Consider the following 21,653-nt stretch of genomic DNA (forward strand, 5'->3'; position numbering starts at 1 on the left):
CATTTTGCAGAAAGCCTTTGAATAAAAATGTCAGCAAAATAAGGTAGTGTGCAAAACGTATATTTTAGTGATGGCAGTATACTGTGTGTGTGTGTATAAAAATAAATCTATTCCAGTAGGGAAATTACTTTTAACTCCAAATGCATGCACACGTATACAGTATACACACACATACACACACACACACACACACACACACACTAGCAGTATAGAAAATGATCATTTGGACATGAAGAAAATGAAAATACAGTAAACATGTACAGTGAGGGGAGCGTGGTTGGGGTTGGGGTATGGACAATGATTGTGCTTTTGTAACATTGAAGTATAACCAGTTATTATGCTTGAGTCATATAATTGGTTTTTATTTAAAAACATTTTTGTCCACTGTATAAACTTGTACAACTCATGAAGAAAGAAACAAGCATGTTTATCAACGCGTCTCTGACGTAGAGCTGTTACAGTTTTAACTCCGTCCATTTTGTGTGTACATGTAGACACGGGTCACATGTACCCATTTCTGTTGCAGGGAGATGCACCCCTGGATAGAAAAAGTTTCGGTTACAGCGTCCACACGACAACGCATACCCGGCATTTTCAAAAAACTTCACTTTTGGCCAGCGTTTTTGTCCCGGATATCTGCGTTGTCTCGCTGCCCGATGCTTTACACCATATTGTTCATGTGATTCTTTCTGGCAGATGCGCCGCGATTGGTTGGGCGCTGTGATTAGTTGGGCAGTTAATTGGTTGGACACTTGATTGACAGGTGGAGTTAAAGCATGACAGAGTGAGGTTTTCAAGTGAGCTTATTCAAATATATACCATAGGTGGGGAGATGAATATTGTCATTTTGTTGGTCAAAGAAAAGTCAAAAATCAAACAGCGAAAACTAGACTATCACTGTTGGAAAATACTTTTATCATTGTTTATCACAATCTTCTGTTTGTCTAGTTTTGTCTGAAACGATGAACACATTTTCTGTTTGCTTTCTCTCCACAACAATGTCAATTGCCTTGTTCATATCTGTTTCAAGGATTTTTTGCAAAATGAGTTTTTGGATCAGAAAGGTCTCCCCGGCTTGGTTAAACTTATCGTCTTCATTCAAGAAAGAGAATTAAAATCAAAAATGATAAAATTGTTTGGGTGTTTTCTCTTTCTCTGTGTTTTGACCGAGTGTTTCGAGCATGCTCGAAAGCCTCAACTGCAATCTTCTTACCTGAAACGTGACCCATATTGACCTTGTAATCCAGAGGTTATGCTGTGGCAGAGAGAAACAATGAACTACTAAAGAAACAAAGAGTCCACATTTTAGCCTGAGATTGAAAAGAGACGACAACATGGTGTAATCCCTTTGGCTAGAGTTGCTGACAGGCGATAACCCTTTAAAACGGCCCCTTTCCTGTCCTGCTCTCTGTTTAGCCCCCCCACTGAAAAAAAGCAACTGTCTGTCTCCATTCACTGACTGACTGACTGAACTACCGTTGCTATGCCTGTAATGACACCTGCTCTCAAAGGCACCTAACCAATGCTGAGGAGCTCCAGCAATATTGCAGAACTTTTGAACCTCATCCAGGTAAGGAAAAATTAGTGTGTTTTTGGGTGGGGACCTGATGCTACGATGGTGAGGACAAAGTTTGAGTGAGCTCAGTGTGACATCATGATTTGCGGTCAGCCGTGTTTTTATGGACTGCATTGTTCAATGTAAAATGTGACTGGTTTGAAAAGTTGTAGACTTTCACAGGCCTGCCTGTAGGTCACCATAGACTTGTGATATTCTAGGAAAAATATCCCTTTATTTTTACCAATCAGATCTTCATTCTATTTAAAACATATTTGCAAAGTCAACTTCAACTGTTTTCATAGCTGTATCTGGTTTGATGGCAGTCTTTTGATCAGTGGTAGTAGGTGGCTGTTGAATTTAAGCAAGCCTTAACAATAGCTAGTTGAATACAAATGATCCGCAATCCACAGCTCAACCACTGCAGGGCAAAGAAGGCAGCTGAGCCACAGTATGATCGAGAGTGACAGAGAGTTGTCGGCCATGGTGCAGGAGCTGTGGGACAACGATGTCAACAGACTCAAACCTGGAAAAGACTACAGGATCTCTCTGCAGGTGCGATACACACACACACACACACACACACACACACACACACACACACACACACACACACACACACACACACACACACACACACACACACACACACACACACACACACACACACACACACACACACACACACACACACACATTTTGATTATTCATTCCTGTGCACAGAAAGAATGATACAAGGGCCCAAATAATGAAGACGCAAGTTATCTTTTATGAAATCACAAGTTATCCTCATCAAATGAGAATATCCTAGATTGCCAAATACGAAAACTGCTAGCCTGCAGCTGCTTTTCTGGAGTAGTTGGTATTTTATGACCATGGTCAAAGCGTCCTCTAGTCTAGAGTCAAAGGTGCAGGGCAGTTTTCAAACAAACACTGATGTGAACTCATCTCTGACAGTTAAACAGCTAGTTGGTTGGTGTTATGAATTTAAAAAGCTGAGCTGCTGAAAGAAAAATAAGATGGAGGATTCAACCAGCAAACGCTGGAGAATGGGTCTCTGTTATTAGGTCCACTGTTCCATTGAATGTGGTGTGTCCAGACTTGTCTAACCTTTCAAGATACACACGTTCATATCATGTGAAGGGTTTGAGTGGTTCTCGTCCTGTTTCAGGGCAAAGCTGGAGACAGCCTGGCCGTCAACAATGACGATAACAATGATGGAGCAGGATTTCCTCTATTTACTTTTGTCGATGAGAACATTTTCAAAAAGGAGACATTTTTGGGTGAGTGAATGAGGGTCTATTTTTGGGACGTATCATACAGACAAAAATTACCATGATTTGCCACAATTTGAGTCAAAATATTTATTTTGCCTCCCTTTCTACACCATCGGATTATATTTTTGGATACCTCATACATTCCACTGCAGTTTTTCAGTTTTACTTTTATCTTCACCATTACCACCCTTCAAAATAAAGCTTTTTCATCTGCTTGTAATTGCCTTGTGATGAGCAGTGGCATGTTGCGTAAGCACGGCGCATGAAGAGTTCACTGTGCTGTATGCAGCGAATACATGATCCTCTGCAACCACTGGCCTCTCTTACATTTTCCTCCGCCTGATAACTTCTGAAACACATTTCCCTTTGGCAGTTTTTTGTGATGTTTTCACAGATTTATATTTTTTAGCATGCAAGAGAAAGCTTTAATATGGATTTGCATTATATAACAGCAGGGTATTCAGAGTTCATCCTGAGGGTGCTGTCCTACATGCTATTTTTGTGATTTATTCAGTTTCTACAAACCTCCTTTACTATCCATTTCCTGCTCACTAGAGCTGTGCTTAGTTGTTTTCGCAGTTTTCTTTTTCTGTGTTTCTCAGAGTGGACAGGACTTTATATTACATGTGTTCAAACGCTACACTATCATCCTTCATAAGGAATGCCTGCCTTTGTGTCTGCAGCCTTTATCTCGCTGTTGGATAACTATGAGAGTGACACTGGGGAGCCTGAAATTGTGACCCCAGAGGAGGTTGCAGAGAATCACAAGTTCCTGGATTCCATCATTCAGACCCCCACCATGAAGGTACCTGTGGAGGCATTTGAAAATCATAGTTGTGTTAAAGATTGAATTAGAGCTAATCTAAAGTTCCACGAATGACTGGATTCACATGGCAAAATTAAACAGGACATTCCAATGATTCAGTTATTACTTTTATTGCTAACATTGACATTAGGCACAAGTTGTGTCCAACATCTGAATGATTGTGAATGTCCTATACTGTGTGCTTCATGCATTTAATGGTAGATCTTGTGAATTTGATTGACTTCAGTAATGAATGACTAAGCTTCTGTCTGCTGTGGATGGTAGATGGGTCAGATTTCTTCTCCTGAGGTATCACTTCAGGTAATGTCATTTATTTAGTAGGATCATTAATGATGTAACAACGCATTTATCAGTTAGAATGATCCTGTTCATCCTGAAAACTGATTTGGATACATTAGTAGAGCTGTACTGTAAAGAGACACAGAAATGCACAACAGTCATTTATCCTCCTCATCAGTAAATATCGGTATATTTGCTCACAAGCGCAGAGAATTAGGAAACACAGCAAAGTCTGTATGCTTGTCCTTCAGGGAGAGAAGATGGAGGTTTGTGTAACAACTCACCACATTCAGATGCAATTGAAATTCAGATGAGAATTCTGATTATAAAAAAACAAAAAAACAACAACCCCATGATTATACTCTAGATGTTCAAAACCTCCCTTTTGTGATACTTTCAAAAGCTTTCACTGCTGAAGACTTTAATGCCACTGGGTGATGATCATTTAAGGCACTGTTGCTGTGAGACCACAGTGCTACCCACTATGTAGCAAAATAGTGGGTAGCACTGTTGTCTCACAGCATGAAGGTCCTGGGTTCAAATCCTCCTCCAACTTTTCTGTGTTGAGTTTGCATGTTCTCCCTGTGACTACGTGGGTTGCCCGACTTCCACCACCGATCTGTAATTCTAAACTGCACATGAACATGAATGCGAGTGTGATTACTTGACTTTCATGCGTCCCTGCCATAGACTAGTGGCTTGTTCAGGGTGTGCCCCACATTCCACCCATTGTCAGCAGAGATAGGCTCAAATAGCTGATGATTCATTTACCGTGTTGGTCCTTGGATGATTATATGATGAAAAACTTGAGGAATGTCTTGTGGCAGATTGACAGGGCAGAGTCATAGCTACAAACTCAATGTCTGGGCTGCAAAGAGCTTCCTTAATTAGGATGTTCTTGCACCAGGGTGGATTTACCAACAAGCACACACCTGTGTTTTTATCCAGTCAGCTGTATGTCCACTTCACTGATATGACCATCGCAACACTTATTGTGTTATAAAGGTTTATTGCCAAGTGTCATCTGTTTGCAGATAGCACATAAATACCTGGTAGAAAAGCATCTCTCTCCAGCGGATGAGACACAATTCAAGGAGCAGCTGTACAGGATCTGGTTTGAGCTTTATGCAAGGAGAGGATCAAGCAGGTGGGTGGAATTTAGCTCAGCATCCAAATATAACTTCACCAATGGAATCTGGTAGTATGATGGTAACTGTCTCACTGTGACAAACTGACTCTCTGTAACACATACAGTCAGCATCATGGCTTCAAATAAAACATTTATTTGTGTCACACTGTATGGACATCGGCACTAAACATGTTTTGTTCAAAGGGTACTGATATAATACAATCTGTTTGTCGTTATTGATACAGTTGCAAAATATAAACCGAAATAACTGATATGACGTCTCTGTCTGCCACCAGACCAGATTCTTCAGGGTTTGAACATGTGTTTGTTGGAGAGACCAGAGGAGGGCGGACTGTCATTGGGTTCCACAACTGGATCCAGCTCTACCTACAGGAAAAACTGGGACACATTGATTACAAAGGCTATAGTGTCGATGCAAAGTCTCCTCGGGTATGATGTTATGCATTTCTTGCTTTAAATGAGATGGACCAAAATTGGGAAATTTTCTAAATATGGCAAAAATGATCATATATTAATAATACTCAAAAAATCTATTGAGATTCTATAACATTGGTTTTTCTTTGTCTCTTAATTGTCTCTTTCTTCCCAAGTTGTAGCTGGTCTTTAAACTCTTGCCCTCATTATTGTTCTTCCACACTACTGTAAAGATTAACCTCAGAACTTTCTATGATGCTTCTCTCTCTTTGAGCAGGGTTAGCGTAGGGCTTCATTTTGTCTATCTTATCTGAGCGTGATTGAGGATATTTCCTTGTCGGTGGCCTTATGTTAAGGTGCAGACATTATTTTCAGTTCAAAGGTGAATGTAAATCAAGTTCCATGTTGAGTGCACAGAAGTTTAATATAAACTAATTACTTATTGTAAACTTTGCAGCCAGGTTTATCTGTGAAATTAAAGAAAAAGAGACCCATGCAGCTTAAACTGCCTATTTTGCAATATCCAGTACTGAAGAGTAGTAGTAAAAGGACATGATTACATTCAATTTTATGATGAGCCAATGGCTGGTCTGTTGGTTTAGTCTGCCACAACATTTTATCTCTTTAAGCTTTTTCTGATTCCTTTTAAAGAGGGGCATGATCTAAAGATGTTTGACTTGTGAATGAGATACACTATCTTCTACTTTTCATGAGTATTTTTATTATTATCGTATCTAACATTTTACTTTTTTCATTTCTTTGTCAAGACTGATATTAAAATGATCACACAGTAACAGTTTCACTCTCATCTTCTGTATTTCTCCCTTTCTTTCCTTCCTTTTTCCTTTTATTTTTTTCTTTCATCTCTTCCCCTTTGACTGATAAGAACAAGTCTGCAGCTACTTTCTGGATCTCTAACCATTGTCATGGTCTTCCTATCTCTCACTTTAGCCTGACGAGAACAAACACATCCTGGCACTACAGTTCAGCTGGAAGAATGGCATAAAGCCAAAGGGCAGCATCTTCATTGGTGTCAGTCCTGAGTTTGAGTTTGCCCTCTACACCCTCTGTTTCCTTACCTCGCCCAACGAGAGTGTCAAAGTCCAGTTCAGTTTCTACGATGTGGAGATTGTTTGCCACCACTACAATCAAAAGCACATAGGCACCACGTACCCTGTGCTCATTAAGTACCGGATGAATCGCTAACTTGAAAAAATCCATTTGGGATATAGCTTGCATACAAAGTGTCACAGGTATTGATGTGTTTTTATTTTAGATAAAGATACAATAAAACCTTACAAGACCCAGTTGTGTTGTTTTTGGTCTCTTGTACAATGATTATAAGACATAAAACACACATGCTCCAGAGTATATTCGCAGTGGTAGAAGTGCACACACACACACATACACACACATACACACACACACACACACACACACACACACACACACGTATATATGTGTGTATATATATATATATATATATATATATATATATATATATATATATGCATATACAGTATATATGTATATACTGTGTGTGTGTATATATATACACACTCATACTGTATATATCTAGATCTAGATCTAGATCTTCTGCGCATGCGCGAGCAGGCTGCAGTTTCTTCTGCTCAGAGGTCAAAGGAGACCCAGCAACACGCGATCTCATCCCCGCTGAGCTCCGACGGAGATATCGCGGATGCCGAGCGGGTCGAGTTGAAAGGACTAGACTAACGGCTAGAGCCGCTAACCGGAGGAGAGTCAAGCCCTCCGTCCCCTCCGTCATCATGGGGAACGTGAACTCTCTACCGAACAAGTTGGACGAACTGACGGCGCTGTGCAGGACTGAACAGCGCTACCGGGAGACCAGCTTGTTCGGTCCTACAGACCTCTCCTGGCCTACAGGCCTCTCCTGGCCCTACAGACCGCTCCACTGATGCTCCCTCCTCCTGTGCTTCCTCTCCTTCCACCCCTGCCACTTCTCCCGAGCCCACTCCAAGAACTGCGAAGCTCAACGGCCCCACCTCAACCACTGGACTTCCAACCTCGCCACAACCTCCTGCTCCCACCACGACCGAGACCATCATCACTGCAGACCTGGTGACGACAACGCTGAGGAGGCTCCGTCCCTACAAGGCGGCTGGACCAGATAAGGTCTCCCCAAGACTCCTCCGAGCCTGTGCTTCGGAACTAGGGGACCCCCTGCAACAATTGTTCAACCTCAGTCTGCAGCTGGGGAGGGTCCCGTCACTGTGGAAGACCTCCTGCATTGTCCCTGTACCCAAGAAAGGACGCCCTACTGAGCTCAACGACCACCGACCGGTCGCTCTTACCTCCCACGTAATGAAGACCCTAGAGCGACTGGTCCTGGAGCTCATGCGTCCACAGGTGCAGGGTGCTATGGACCCTCTCCAGTTTGCCTATCAGGCCAAGGTTGGGGTTGACGATGCTGTCTTGTACCTCCTCCACCGCATACTCTCCTACCTGGACGCCGGGGACTGTGCCGTCAGAGTGCTCTTCTTCGACTTTTCGAGTGCCTTCAACACCATCCAGCCCCAGCTCCTGCAGGATAAACTGACCTCCATGGCTGTGGACCCCTACCTCGTGAGCTGGATTACGGACTACCTAACAGACAGACCACAGTACGTCCGTATGGGGGACTGTTTGTCTTCTATGGTGACCAGCAGCACGGGGGCGCCACAGGGGACCGTTCTATCCCCCATTCTCTTTACCCTCTACACATCAGACTTCAAGCACAACTCGGATACATGCCACATACAGAAGTACTCCGATGACACCGCGATAGTGGCATGTATCCGGGAGGGTGATGGGGGGGGGGGTACAGGGCATTGGTGGCTGACTTCGTGGAGTGGTGCCAACAGAACCAGCTCCAGCTCAACGTCTCCAAGACAAAGGAGATGGTTCTGGATTTCCGGCGGGCACCTCCCTCTCCACAGCCGGTGATCATCAAAGGCAGTGAGGTGGAGGTGGTAGAAAACTATAAGTACCTGGGACTGTAGCTAGACAGCAGACTGGACTGGTCACTCAACTCGAACTGTGTGTACAAGAAGGGGCAGAGCAGGATGTACTTCCTAAGGAGGCTGGCCTCCTTCAACATCTGTCCTAAGCTCCTTTTCATGTTCTATCAGTCCGTAGTCTCCAGTGTGCTGTCATACGCCATTGTGTGTTGGGGTGGGGGGGCCAGGAAAAGAGATATGGACCGTCTGAACAGACTCATCCGCAGAGCGAGCTCAGTGGTCGGGCTGAGCCTGGACTCTGTGGATATGCTTCTGGAGAGCAGGACCATGTCTAAAATTAAGGCTATCATGAACCACACCAGACACCCCCTACACACCACCTTCTCCCAGCAGAGAAGCACCTTCAGCGGCAGACTGCTGTCACACAGCGCCTCCACAGAGAGGCTGAGGTCCTCCTTCGTGCCCCGTGCCATCAGGGGGTACAATGACTCTCTCAGGAGGAGCGGGGGGGAGGTGGCGAGGTCAGCACGGGGTTGAAAATGGATTTAATTTAATTTTAATTTAATTTTATACTGTTATATATATATATTTTATTTATTTTTATACTGTTTTATATTTTAATTCAATTATATACTGTTTAGATTTTATTTTATACTGTTTATATTTTAATACTGTAATATTTTTAAATTTTATCCTGTTTATATTTTAGTTATAGTTTAGTATATAAGTCCTGTTAGTGCTGCATGTGTCTGTCTGTTAGTGTAATGTATGTCTTGTGGTATGTCCTGTGATGTCAGTGTTTCCTTTTCTCCTGGTGTTTATCCAGTATTATTTGTTATGTAATGCCTGAGCAGTGGATATATGCAATTTCCTCCGGGATTAATAAAGTATCTATCTATCTATCTATCTATCTATCTATCTATCTATCTATCTATCTATCTATCTATCTATCTATCTATCTATCTATCTATCTATCTATCTATCTATCTATCTATCTATCTATATACAGTGTACTGTATATATACAGTATATACTGTTTTCATATTTAATACATATGTATATAATGAGAAATTATAATCTATGATTACATTTCGAACAGAAGGTCAGTCAATCTGGAAAATTGGAAAAGCTTTGAATGTATCCCCAAATGTAGACAAACCATTGAATGCTATAATGAAACTGGTTCACATGAGGACCGCCCCAGGAACAGAAGACCAAACATTACCTCTGCTGCTGATTAGTTCAGATTAGATTAGTTCATCTGACTCAACAGCCTCAGAAACCAATAGTTAACAGCACCTCAGATTAGAGACCACAGTATCCTGCAGCGACATGGCATTCCATCCTGTTTGCATGTATTTGGACCGTCATTTATTTTTCAACAGGACAGTGAACCTAAACAAATTTCCAGACTGTGTGAGGGCTATTTGACCAAGAAAGAGAGTGATGGAGTGCTGGATCAGTAGAAATCACTGCTCAAGGAGAATATGAACAAGATTTCACTGCTGTCAAAGTATCATATCTTAACTTACCTTATCTAACTAAAACGTTGGGTGAACTTTTATTTTTTTATTTTTACTTTTTTACTAAATTTCATTGTATTACTTTTTATCTCTGTAATGGCAGTGATGAGGGATTAATAATGTAAAACCATTTATGAAAAAAATATGCATTACCGTTAAAAAGTGTAGCTATTATTTGTTCAGTGTTGTCTTGTCATGCTTGTTGCTGTCTCATTTTGGTTCAGAGGGGGGCGGCAGAGGTTTTGTTGTGATGATGACGTCAGCGACCATTGTCTGAGTCAAGATAGCAAGAATGAGAAAGATACTAGTCGCTTCTGTTGATTTCAAAATAAAAGCACTACAGATGTCGACCTCTTACGACAACAATAATGACGATTCTTTTTGAAAACGACATGAAAACAGAGGAAAAAGAATCAGGATTATGTATTAATTCACATAGAATAAATTAAAACGTATACAACAATGCTATGGACAACTATGAAGTTTATCTAAATTATTAACAGGAAATCATTTTTTTTTAAAGTCTGACCACTACTTTACCTTGATTGTGGTGTGAAGAGTCGAGGGAGTAGGATTCCATTGTGTTAGGGTTTGCATTTTCAGTTTCCACTGTTACATAATTGTTGTTTTTTTTTCGCGATCGGTGACGCGACCCTCCTGTTTTGTTGATCACTTGCCGCTCGAACCGGAATGGCCGAACCGAGCGCCCGATATCAGCAGGTATGTGAACACCACCCGTGTAAGTAACAGCCAACACCTTGAAGATTAACACACTTCAGCGTCAGCAGTATCCTTATGCTGCCAACACTGACTTGGATAAATCATTTTAACCCGTATTGTCAGCCATCTGAATATTTGCTCATATTTAGTGATATTAATGGACGCATGACGTGTTTTAAACAGTAGCCCATTCTCACAGCACTCCATCTAGCTAGCTGTATATTCATGCTAACGTGTCCACGCGTTGTAGTTCAAATATAAACTTGACTTTTTGTTCGAAAGCTTTAGCCTCAGATTTTTGTGAGCGTAGAGTTGATCGAAATGTTAGGTAGGAGGGCTAAATGTCTTAGTTACGTAGCGTTGTTGGAAACTAGCGTTGAAATGTAATGTACAGTACAACCTCATTAACTCCTCTCTATTCTACTGTGTGAACGGCACATGACGAACAGCAGGGGACGCGTTGAAAGGCCTCTCCTGTTAATACTCCACTTATATTTACGTTTGACGTATGATATAAGAAACATGTCTGCGGATAGCATTTTATCTCGATCTGGCTCACTTAGCATTCCTTCACTTGAACTAGTAATTGGCTTTATAATTAATTCTGTTGAAAAACACCATTTACTGATTATTGCTGTAGCGGTAATGACATCCCCTGAATCTGACATTCTAATTCATGTTTAACGATTAATTTTAAAGGGAACTGCTAACCTACAAACCTGACTGTAAACCCACTGTAGGCCTACTGTAAACAGAGGGTTGCGTCAGGAAGGGCATCCGGCGTAAAACTTTTGCCAAATCAAAGCTGCGAATCAAACCTATGACTTTCATACCGGATCGGTCAAGACCCGGGTTAAGAACGACCGCCATCGGTGCTGTTCAACTACAGGGTGCCGGTGGAAATTGGACTACTATTGGTCGAAGAAGGAGAGGAGGAAAGTGTTTTCGGAGGAAGAGGGAGAAGAGTAGTGCCAAGAGTATAGGACTGAGAGTAGGGACGTTGAATGTTGGAACTAGGACAGGAAAAGGTAGAGAGTTGGTTGACATGATGCAGAGGAGGAAGGTAGACATACTGTGTGTCCTGGAGACCAGGTGGAAAGGTAGCAAGGCTAGATGTTTAGGAGCAGGGTTCAAGTTGTTCTATCATGGTGTAGATAGGAAGAAAAATGGAGTAGGAGTTATCTTGAAGGAGAAGTTTGTTAGGAATGTCCTGGAGGTAAAAAGAATGTCAGAGTGATGAGTCTGAAGCTAGAAATCGAAGGTGTGATGTTCAATGTTGTTAGTGGGTATGCTGCACAGGTAGGATGTGAGCTTGAGGAGAAGGAGAACTTCTGGTTGGACTTTGATGGAGTGATGCAGAACATACCTAGAAGTGAGAGTTGTCATTGGTGCAGACTTCAATGGACATGTTGGTGCAGGAAACAGAGGTGATGAGGAGGTGATGGGCAGGTTTGGTATCCAGGACAGGAACGCAGAAGGACAGATGGTAGTTGACTTTGCAAAAAGGATAGAAGTGGCTATAGTGAATACTTTCTTCCAGAAGAGGCAGGAACATAGGGTGACCTATAAGAGTGGTGGTAGGAGCAAACAGGTAGACTACATCTTGTGTAGACGGTGTAATCTGAAGGAGAACAGTGACTGCAAATTAGTGGTAGGCGAGAGTGTAGCCAAACAGCATAGGATGGTGGTGTGTAGGATGACTCTGGTGGTGAGGAAGGTGAAGAGGGCAAAGGTAGAACAGAAGACAAAATGGAAACTAAAAAAGAAAGAGTGTAGCATGACTTTTAGGAAGGAGTTAAGACAGGTTCTGGGTGGTCAGGAGGTGCTTCCAGATGACTGGACAACTACAGCTAATGTGATCAGGGAGACAGGTAGGAGAGTACTTGGTGTGTCATCTGGAAGGAAAGTAGATGAGGAGACTTGGTGGTGGAATGAGGAGGTACAGGAATGTATAAAGAGAAAGAGGTTAGCTAAGAAGAAGTGGGACACTGAGAGCACTGAGGTGAGTTGACAGAAGTACAGGGAGACAGAGTGTAAGGTGAAAGTAGAGGTAGCAAAGGCCAAACAAGGCTTATGATGACTTGTATGCTAGGTTAGACAGTAAGGAGGGGGAGACTGATCTATACACGCTGGCAAGACAGAGAGACAGAGATGGGAAGGACGTGCAGCAAGTTAGGGTGATTAAGGATAGGGATGGAAGTCTATTGACAGGTGCCAGTAGTGTGATGGGAAGATGGAAAGACTACTTTGAAGAGTTGATGAACGTGTAAAAATGAGAGAGAACAAAGACTAGAAGATGTGACTGTTGTGGACCAGGAAGTAGCAAAGATTAGTCAGGATGAAGTGAGGAGGGCACTGAAGAGGATGAAGAGTGGAAAGATAGTCGGTCCTGATGATATACCTGTAGAGGTTTGGAAGTGTCTAGGAGAGGTGTCAGTAGAGTGTCTGACTGGGTTTTTTCAACAGGATCTTAGATAGTGAGAAGATGCCTGAGGAATGGAGAAGTGTGCTGGTCCCCTTTTTTATGAAGAAGGGTGACATGCAGAGTTGTGGCAACTACAGAGGAATAAAGTTGATGAGCCTTACAATGAAGCTGTTGGAAAGAGTAGTGGAAGCTAGACTAAGGGCAGAAGTGAGAATTTGTGAGCAGCAGCATGGTTTCATGCCAAAAAAGAATACTACAGATGCAGTATTTGCTTTGAGGATGTTGATAGAGAAGTACAGAGAAGGCCAGAGGGAGCTGCATTGTGTTTTTGTAGATCTGGAGAAAGCTGATGACAGGGTACCCAGAGAGGAATTGTGGTATTGTATGAGGAAGTCTGGAGTGGCAGAGATGTTACAGCGCTGCAGGACATGTATGAGGACTGTAAGACAGTGGTGAGGTGTGCTGTAGGTGTGACAGATGAGTTCAAGGTGGAGGTGGGACTGCATCAGGGATCAGCTCTGAGCCCCTTCTTGTTCGCTTTGGTGATGGACAGGCTGACAAACGAGGTTAGACAGGAATCTCCATGGACTATGATGTTTGCAGATGACATTGTGATCTGCAGTGAGAGCAGGGAACAGGTGGAGGAGAAGCTAGAGAGGTGGAGGTGTGTCCTGGGAAGGAGAGGAATGAAAGTTAGATAGGTAAGACAGAATACATGTGTGTGAATGAGAGGGACCCAAGTGGAATAGTGAGGTTACAGGGAGAAGAAATCAAGAAGGTGGAGGATTTAAGTACTTAGGGTCAACAGTCCAGAGCAGTGGAGAGTGTGGAAAAGAGGTGAAGAAGCGTGTACAGGCAGGATGGTACGGGTGGAGGAAAGTGTCAGGTGTGATGTGTGATAGAAGAGTTTCAGCCAAAATGAAAGGAAAGGTGTACAAAACTGTGGTGAGACCAGCGATGTTGTTTGGTCTAGAGACAGTGTCACTGAGAAAAAGACAGGATACAGAGCTGGATATGGCAGAGATGAAGATGCTGAGGTTCTCTTTGGGAGTGACCTGGAAGGATAGGATCAGGAATGAGTACATCAGAGGGACAGCACATGTTAGAGGTTTTGGAGATAAAGTCAGAGAGGCCAGACTGAGATGGTTTGGACATGTCCGGAGGAGAGATAGTGAATATATTGGTAGAAGGATGCTGAGTTTTAAACTGCCAGGCAGGAGGCCTAGAGGAAGACCAAAGAGGAGGTTTATGGATGTACTGAGGGAAGACATGAAGGTAGTAGGTGTGAGAGAAGAGGATGCAGAGGACAGGGTTAGATGGAGGCAATTGATTCACTTTGGCGACCCCTGAAGGGAAAATCCGAAAAGAAAAGAAGAAGACCTACTGTAAACCTTCTACAAACCCGACTGTAAACCCGCTGTAGACTTATGGTAAATCCAATGTAAATCTGGTGTAAATCAACTATTTACTATTTGGTATACAAAACCACCTCAGTGGTCTTTCTGTAAACTGACAGCCAATTTAATTGATCAATGGCCATTTGTTAAATACCTTTAGCAAAATCAGGAATCCAGAGTGACTGAGCCTGACTAAAACAACAAAAATGTGATTTTTTTTTCAAATTGAATGAATGAATGATTGCCCGGCTCATGTGGCTCCTACTTAAAGGAAGGGGAACTGAGAGGTCACAGACCTTATATCCTCTTAATTTTCACAGAAACTTTTTGATGTTCTCCTGTTTCTTTTTTTCGCTTCCTCTTTTTATTTTATTGATCTTTATCACATCAATCAGAAGTTTGTGACTCAAATGGAAAGTAGATCATCCTCCAACTGGTCTATTGTACCTTTGCATAAACAAGGAAGTGGTTTTTCTTGTCTCTGTAGCTACCTGATGAGGAGGACCCAGAAGGGAGACCACAGGTTGCAGCTGAAGCTCCGCCCCCCTACAGCAGCATTACACTGGACAATGCTGGTAAGGTGATGCTCTTCCAGATGGTTCTCAGGTTCAGTGTTTATTCAGTGTTTTTAATACACAAGAATCAGTTTTGTTGGTCTGCACTATTAATAATAAAGTCATCAAGGTTAGCGCTGCCGCCTCACAACACGGCGGACCCGGGTTTGAGTCCAGCTCTGTACGGAGTTCGCATGCTCTCCCCGTGTCTGCGTTGGTTCTCTCCGGGTTCTCCGGCTTCCTCCCACCTCCAAAAGCATGCGCTTCAGGTTGATTGGCCTGTCCTAAATTGACCGTAGGAGTGAGTGTGTGTGTGTGAGTGATTGTTTGTCTCTATGTGGCTCCGCGGTACACTGGCGTCGTGCCCGGAGTGTCCCCCGCCTCACGCCCTGAGACTGCCGGGATAGGCACCGGCTCCCCCGCGCCCTGCGTAAGCGGATTAAGCGGGTTAAGAAAATGACTGACTGACAGAGATGCCTGATTCGATCTTATTTCATCAGTGTTCATTATTTTAAACAGTGAAAGTGATGGTCTGTGCTGGTCAAGAATGACAGGCAAGTTGCTGAATCTTTTGTAAATCTGGGCTTGCGCTAGCCATTCGCCACTTCGCCATAGGCAAAGTGAATACCAGATTGGCTACAAGGTTTTTAGACTGTGTAGCCACAGTGGCGTTCTTATTTTTACGGAAAAAAGGCTAAAACTTTCAACTTTTTCGCTCACTAGCGCCAGCGCCGCTACTGCCGCTGGCGAGCGGCGCTAGCAGAAATAGCGCCGCTATTTTGATTTTATGTTCGATTTTTACAAGCTGAACCCGCAGATTGGTGTACCACAAGGCGAGGACGATCGATCAAAAGAATTCAGTGTTTTATAGTAGAGTTTGTGTTAAAATCCTCATTAATAAACAAATATTGAATGCTGAGAGGACACACAGTGTGGCTTTTTGTGGCTTGCTCAATTCTTTTACACTGAGCCACAGTGGCTTAGTCATACTAGCTCCTAGTGCAAGCCCAGTAGATGTTACTCTATTTTGACAATAAGACAAAAAGATGTCTAATTTGAGTCGGATGAATAGTCTAATCCTTGATGGGAAGATCAAACATAGCGCATTCAATCTTTCAAGAAGAGCTAAATGGCGTCCAGAGGGCCTTTTGGTTACATCTAAGTCAGTAATTGTGAATAATGCTATAGAATAATGGCTGACTGGCCCTTCTACAGGCAGATAAATGTGAACATAACACACTATGTGTCAGTCAGCACTTTATATTTTAATGAGGTTAGTCACTTAGCTGTCAGAAGGCATTAGTAGGTGATATAGTGCGATCATCTCAGAGTCTTAGCTTGTTTCCCCTTCCAGAGCTGCTTCAGTGACTCAGCACAAGAGAACATGTTAAACTCAGGCTTTAGTTTTGGCAATGTCAGTAAATATGTGTTGCATTTGCTAGTCAGGTATCAAAATGGAAACTAAACAAAATTTGTGCTTATGTGTTTGACACTTGACATTTTCAGCCTACACTGATTATAAAGAAGACGGGGTTTTCCCTAAACCTCCATCATACAACATTGCGACGACTCTACCTTCCTACGATGAAGCAGAAAGAACCAAAGCAGAGACTACTGTTCCCTTGGTAACTGGAAGAGTGAGTGTCTCACTTTTTTTCCCCTTTTGCGGTAGTGGTCACTTTCAGTATGCACACAGATGCACACTAGGGCTTCTGCTGTTGTCTGAAAGGCAGGAAGTGCCTAGCAACCACGACGGAAATGTTTTTGTCTTTCGATTTGTCTTCACAACACCAGACAGTTTTGTACTTCACACACCTGACTGTGTCTGTTTTTACAACACAAACCAGCCATCAACCTTTGTTGCTTGTATAAACATCAGAAAAACATTTATTATCATTTGCATCAGTTGATATTTTAGTAATGTATTTGACAACGGTTTTAGCACTCACAGATGCCTTTTTTAGTGATTTAATTTCCCAGGATCCATGAACCTCTCTCTTTGGTCATTTTTCTGTTTTCTTGCTATTCTGGGCAAATATTTAATTGTATACATTAAATATATGTTTTATGGTTAACTACTGTCTAGTGCAGTGAGTACTACACCCTTATGTCAGTCTGTCCTTCATGATAGAGGTATGGGTTATCAGTGTACAACCAAAATGCTACACAGGGTTGGAGGATTTATCTCTTAATTAGGGAAGTTTCCATGTTTAATATGCTTTCAATTTGCACTGTGTGCTGTGGGAAAAAGAATATAATTTTCTTATTTTTGCGTTGCTGGTCCTTAATTTACAGTGGCACCCTCCATCCACTGACTTTTATTTAATGCATGAACAACAAATATATTATTAATTCAACCCACTTCAATGTTCCCATGGTTGCGTGAAATAGGATGACTACATTTGCTTAGAAAATAATGAAACAGACCCCTGAGTTTGATGAATTAACTGTTTAAAAAAACCATGATTCTAGAATGAACTTTGCTTAAGCTAGCTAGCCAGGGACGCTAGTTAGCATATGTCTGGGGTGGACCAAGGAGGGGGGGGGGTTCAGCTCTGATGGATGAGCAAATAATTTGAGCTGTATTATGACTCTAGAACATTGAGACAGCTTCAGTAATTAGGTTAGCATTAGTGTTACAACACCTCAAGGATGGGGAAGAAAACACAAAGCCATAAAGGCTTCTGTCTTGCAGAACTGGGATTGATTTCAGGTGGGTTAAAATACAAGAGACACCAGTAATCTAATACATTCCGTGACACAAGCGCCTCACACAGCAGAGCCATCTCTGAGTTTGTCTGTTAGCGGAAGCAGAAATTCATGCATACCCAACATGCAAAAAAAAAAAAGTTTCTTTTTCAAATTGGAAGAGAAAACAAACACACATTGCAACTGAAACTTGGCAGCTCTAACACCTCTGAACTCTAGAATGCGCTGTGATAACTTTGCATGTGAGGCCTCCCTGTTTGATTGACGGTGTTGTGTTTTTCTGCCACACACTGCCTTGCGCTCAGCAGCAACTGCAGCACAGGGGACGCCTGGAGACGTTTGACGATATAATTCGCAGTTCACTGGAGGTAAATGGGAGGAGAGTGTATGATGAGAGGAAATGTATTTGGTTCTAGATTTGGTGTGCAAACACACATGTACCTGCAGTGTTCATGTTTGTTACCCACCCATTTGTGTACTGTATTTACAGTGTTTGCCAGTGTCTAGTTGCTGATTCCCGTGATACTCTACATTCATTTTTGATGCCAAACCTTAACCTAGTAAGGTTGACAATAATACCACTTAAATGGGTTTGTTGTGCTGTGGTAACTCCATTGGTCTTTTGGGTTCTGTTGTATGTACCGTACTCTCTGATGTTAGCACAGCTTGGCTTCCACCAGCAGGCGCTCACCCGTACTTCATTTAAGTCTCTAGTTTTTAATGTGAAATGCACCTTTTGTGAAGTGCTTTAAATAAAACAGACGGAACCTGAAGAAACCGGTCAACGTAAGTGAAACTCTGGGACACTCTGCTGCTGCCTTGTTGTGCTAACATTTAGACCTTAGCATCCCAGTGTGAGCTCACTTCTGCTCTTCTGTTATTTATTCCTTTGCAGGATGAAGACTTTGTGACCCGGGATGACTTTGAAGATGCTGATCAGCTGAGGATAGGAAATGATGGAATCTTCATGCTCACTTTTTTCAGTTAGTTACCCACTTCTCTTTCTTTATTCTTTTGCTGATTAATAAAATTGGAATTTTTTTTACAAAACAGTTTGACATCTCTACGACTTTTCTTTCTTTATCCCTCCTCCAGTGGCATTCCTGTTCAACTGGATTGGTTTCTTCCTGTCTTTCTGTCTGACCACCTCGGCTGCAGGTCGCTACGGGGCCATCTCAGGCTTTGGCCTGTCCCTTATCAAATGGATCCTTATAGTCAGGGTGTGTCATGGGACTTAAAAATTACACAGCACACACACTCAAACAGATGTGGCGTTTTGCATGATAAACAACTGAACAACCCCGAAACACCACAGTCACTGATATTTTCATTTTGTTTTGCCAATAGTATGATGTTGCTCTCTTCCTGCTTTAAAATAATGCTGCAGGATTTGGGTGAAACCATTGCCGGGCATAATCATTCTAACCTATTATTTCCATCAATCTGTTGGTTTTCTAGTTCTCCACATACTTCCCCGGTTACTTTGATGGACAGTACTGGCTGTGGTGGGTGTTCCTGGTCTTAGGTAAGTAGGCTGGCTACGATAAATCCATCAATGGGAAGTCAAGTTGTATTTCCTGCCTGTGACACTGATACACCATTGAAGCAGCATGTCTACGTTGAGTAAACCACCCTATCTAAGTAGTGTGTTTAGCTTCTTTCCCCTCCATAATGCTGGGTCTCTCTGTTCATTTTGTTTGGGGCTTTAGGCTTCTTACTGTTCCTTCGAGGATTCATTAACTACGCCAGAATCCGCAAGATGGCCGACACTTTGTCCACTCTGCCCCGCACCAGAGTCCTCTTCATCTATTGAGATCAAAATCCACTTTTTTCTGTCTTAATTTTTTTGTTCTTCCTTTATAGTGAGACATAATATCTGTCTTTATCCAAACTAACAGTGAGAAAAGAACTTTATTTGGGAAGGGGCACAATACTGTATAACTATTCTGGGGGTAAAATAGTGAATGCTGAGAAATCTTTAAAACCTTTCCATTGCTAGTGGTGAACTGTCAAGTGCTATTTACAATCATGAAGTGTGTGATGTATAAATGAATGCCTTATTTTAAAATTTTACTGTTTGTAGCAGTGAAATATGCTGTTTTGTCATTTAACCACCAGGGGGCAATTTTGTTCATTAATTTTCACCACTCTTCTATATTATAAGTTGGATAGAGTGGCTGTTCTGAACACAGGGGTGAGTAAGTAATTTTGTGGGTCTGGGCTGATTTACATAGTGTAAAATAATATATTTCATCATGTAATTGGATGTGTGTGTAACCTTTCCAACCACTGTTTTGTCCTTTGTGAAATACTTTGTAATTCATTTAACTCAATGATTAGGGAAATTCTTCTTTTTCCTTTTTTTTTTTTTTTTTTTGTAATTCAGGAGCAGAAGCAGTGTTTATGATAAAATTTCTTTGCCTCCTCTACTAAGAAATTGTGAAACGATAAACCTTGCAATTGGGAACATTTTTTCTCCTGCGTTATACAAGATAAGTTAGCAGAGAAGTCAAGCAAAGCCAAGTCAGGCTTCTTATCCAGGCAGGGGATCGCTACCTTGATCAAGAACACAGCGAGTAAACTGTAATAATCTGATGGTCTATCATATGTGCAATTTGATGGTTCTGGTTAAATGATTTTGACTTACTGTTCACTTGAACCCCATTTGTTTCCAGTGAGGGGGGAAAAATATTGTATGGCTAGAAATTATTTGGAAACTCTGCCCTAAGAAGAACAAGGAAAAAATTAATACACTTGAGGATACAGAGTTTTTTAAAATTTTATTTTAGTGTTACAATAAAATAATAAGAGTCATTTTATGTGCACCCTTGTTCTTGTGGAATTTGAATGATAATTTAAATATCTGGCTTAGAAAATATTTTGAATTAAAGTGGAAAAAGCAAATTGTGGTGTTGATGTATTTATGAAATTGTGTTATGCTTCCAGTAAAAATGTCACATATAAACCATTTAATTTTTTTTTTTAAATTTAAGTAGTAGGATACCACTTCCTCTCTGCCGGTTCACCGCAAAGACTTCAAAATACGGCATTCAAAGCATTACAGCGGTCAGAGCCTGACAGACATGTTAAGTGTCTTTCTGGGTTTCATGGATTTTATTACAGTACATATTCATATTTATAAAGAGTTTAATAACAGTCCTCCTATGATTTGCGGGCCACACAGGACAAAGTTCAGGTTGGCTTTGGAAGCATATGTTTGGAAAAGTATCAAAATTAAAATATTCAGATCAACATTACTGAAATTAATTTTTGTTTTCTAATGGAGAGGAGAACTTACGAAATTGAATTCAATCAGTAACTGATTGTTTTTGTTTAACATTGAAGTTTTTGAAAGAGGGCAATCCATCCACAGAGAAGAGGAAGCTTAGCTGACCATGATGTTCAGCTACACCAGACATGCTTTTATCCATTCTAAATTTAACACACAAATGTGTGAGAGCAAGGATTGAGGTGATTTATTGTTGGTGGCTAATTACATATGTCAGCAGTGTTTTTTTCTTGCAGCTCAAACAGAAAGTGAAGCTCCCCCCCACCTGGAAGACGTGTTACACAAACTGGAACAGTCATTGGTTTCACTTGAAACTGAAAACTGTCACATAGCATCACATCATCTTGCTGGTCTATACCACATGACTGACCTCTGGTGATGTTCACTTGATATGACATTGGTTCCATTCAGGTCACCTTTCATAAAAAATGTTTTTATTACATTATTCCCAAGAGCACTACATAGAAGTTGAGTCAGAATTTCATGCTTGCTTAAAATATGTTTGCAGACTAGAAGCTTTCTGAGACTGAATGAGGGGAAATGGCATTTGACAAGCT

At 41.7% G+C, this 21,653-nt stretch overlaps 2 protein-coding genes and 1 long non-coding RNA gene across 5 annotated transcripts; 2 read left to right on the forward strand and 1 right to left on the reverse strand.

Moving 5' to 3' along the window:
• The first annotated feature begins 1,344 nt into the window (after positions 1 to 1,344).
• On the forward strand, positions 1,345 to 6,798 carry endou2 (endonuclease, polyU-specific 2). Its single transcript, XM_068331630.1, has 7 exons — positions 1,345 to 1,570; positions 1,969 to 2,110; positions 2,727 to 2,838; positions 3,516 to 3,637; positions 4,972 to 5,084; positions 5,363 to 5,516; positions 6,453 to 6,798. Exons 2-7 carry the CDS (start codon positions 2,009 to 2,011, stop codon positions 6,705 to 6,707), a joined length of 858 nt encoding a protein of 285 aa, XP_068187731.1. The 5' UTR covers positions 1,345 to 1,570; positions 1,969 to 2,008; the 3' UTR covers positions 6,708 to 6,798.
• Positions 5,326 to 10,682, reverse strand: LOC137606386 (uncharacterized). Its single transcript, XR_011037848.1, has 3 exons — positions 10,543 to 10,682; positions 10,156 to 10,275; positions 5,326 to 5,465 (listed from the first exon to the last, which is right to left on the reverse strand). It is a non-coding gene; the product is annotated as an uncharacterized lncRNA (long non-coding RNA).
• Positions 10,549 to 20,711, forward strand: LOC137606385 (NEDD4 family-interacting protein 1-like). 3 transcript variants are annotated; one of them, XM_068331631.1, is made up of 8 exons: positions 10,549 to 10,722; positions 15,032 to 15,119; positions 16,605 to 16,735; positions 18,116 to 18,175; positions 18,703 to 18,790; positions 18,903 to 19,027; positions 19,266 to 19,332; positions 19,517 to 20,711. In XM_068331631.1, exons 1-8 carry the CDS (start codon positions 10,693 to 10,695, stop codon positions 19,618 to 19,620), a joined length of 693 nt encoding a protein of 230 aa, XP_068187732.1. In that variant the 5' UTR covers positions 10,549 to 10,692; the 3' UTR covers positions 19,621 to 20,711. The 3 variants fall into 3 exon arrangements, with proteins under 3 accessions (XP_068187732.1, XP_068187733.1, XP_068187734.1); XM_068331632.1 differs by lacking the exon at positions 18,116 to 18,175; XM_068331633.1 differs by lacking the exon at positions 18,116 to 18,175 and having other exon boundaries at positions 16,605 to 16,723.
• Positions 20,712 to 21,653: the final 942 nt, after the last annotated feature.

The sequence above is a fragment of the Antennarius striatus genome, chromosome 13 (genome assembly GCF_040054535.1).
Source record: "Antennarius striatus isolate MH-2024 chromosome 13, ASM4005453v1, whole genome shotgun sequence".
NCBI lineage: Eukaryota > Metazoa > Chordata > Actinopteri > Lophiiformes > Antennariidae > Antennarius > Antennarius striatus.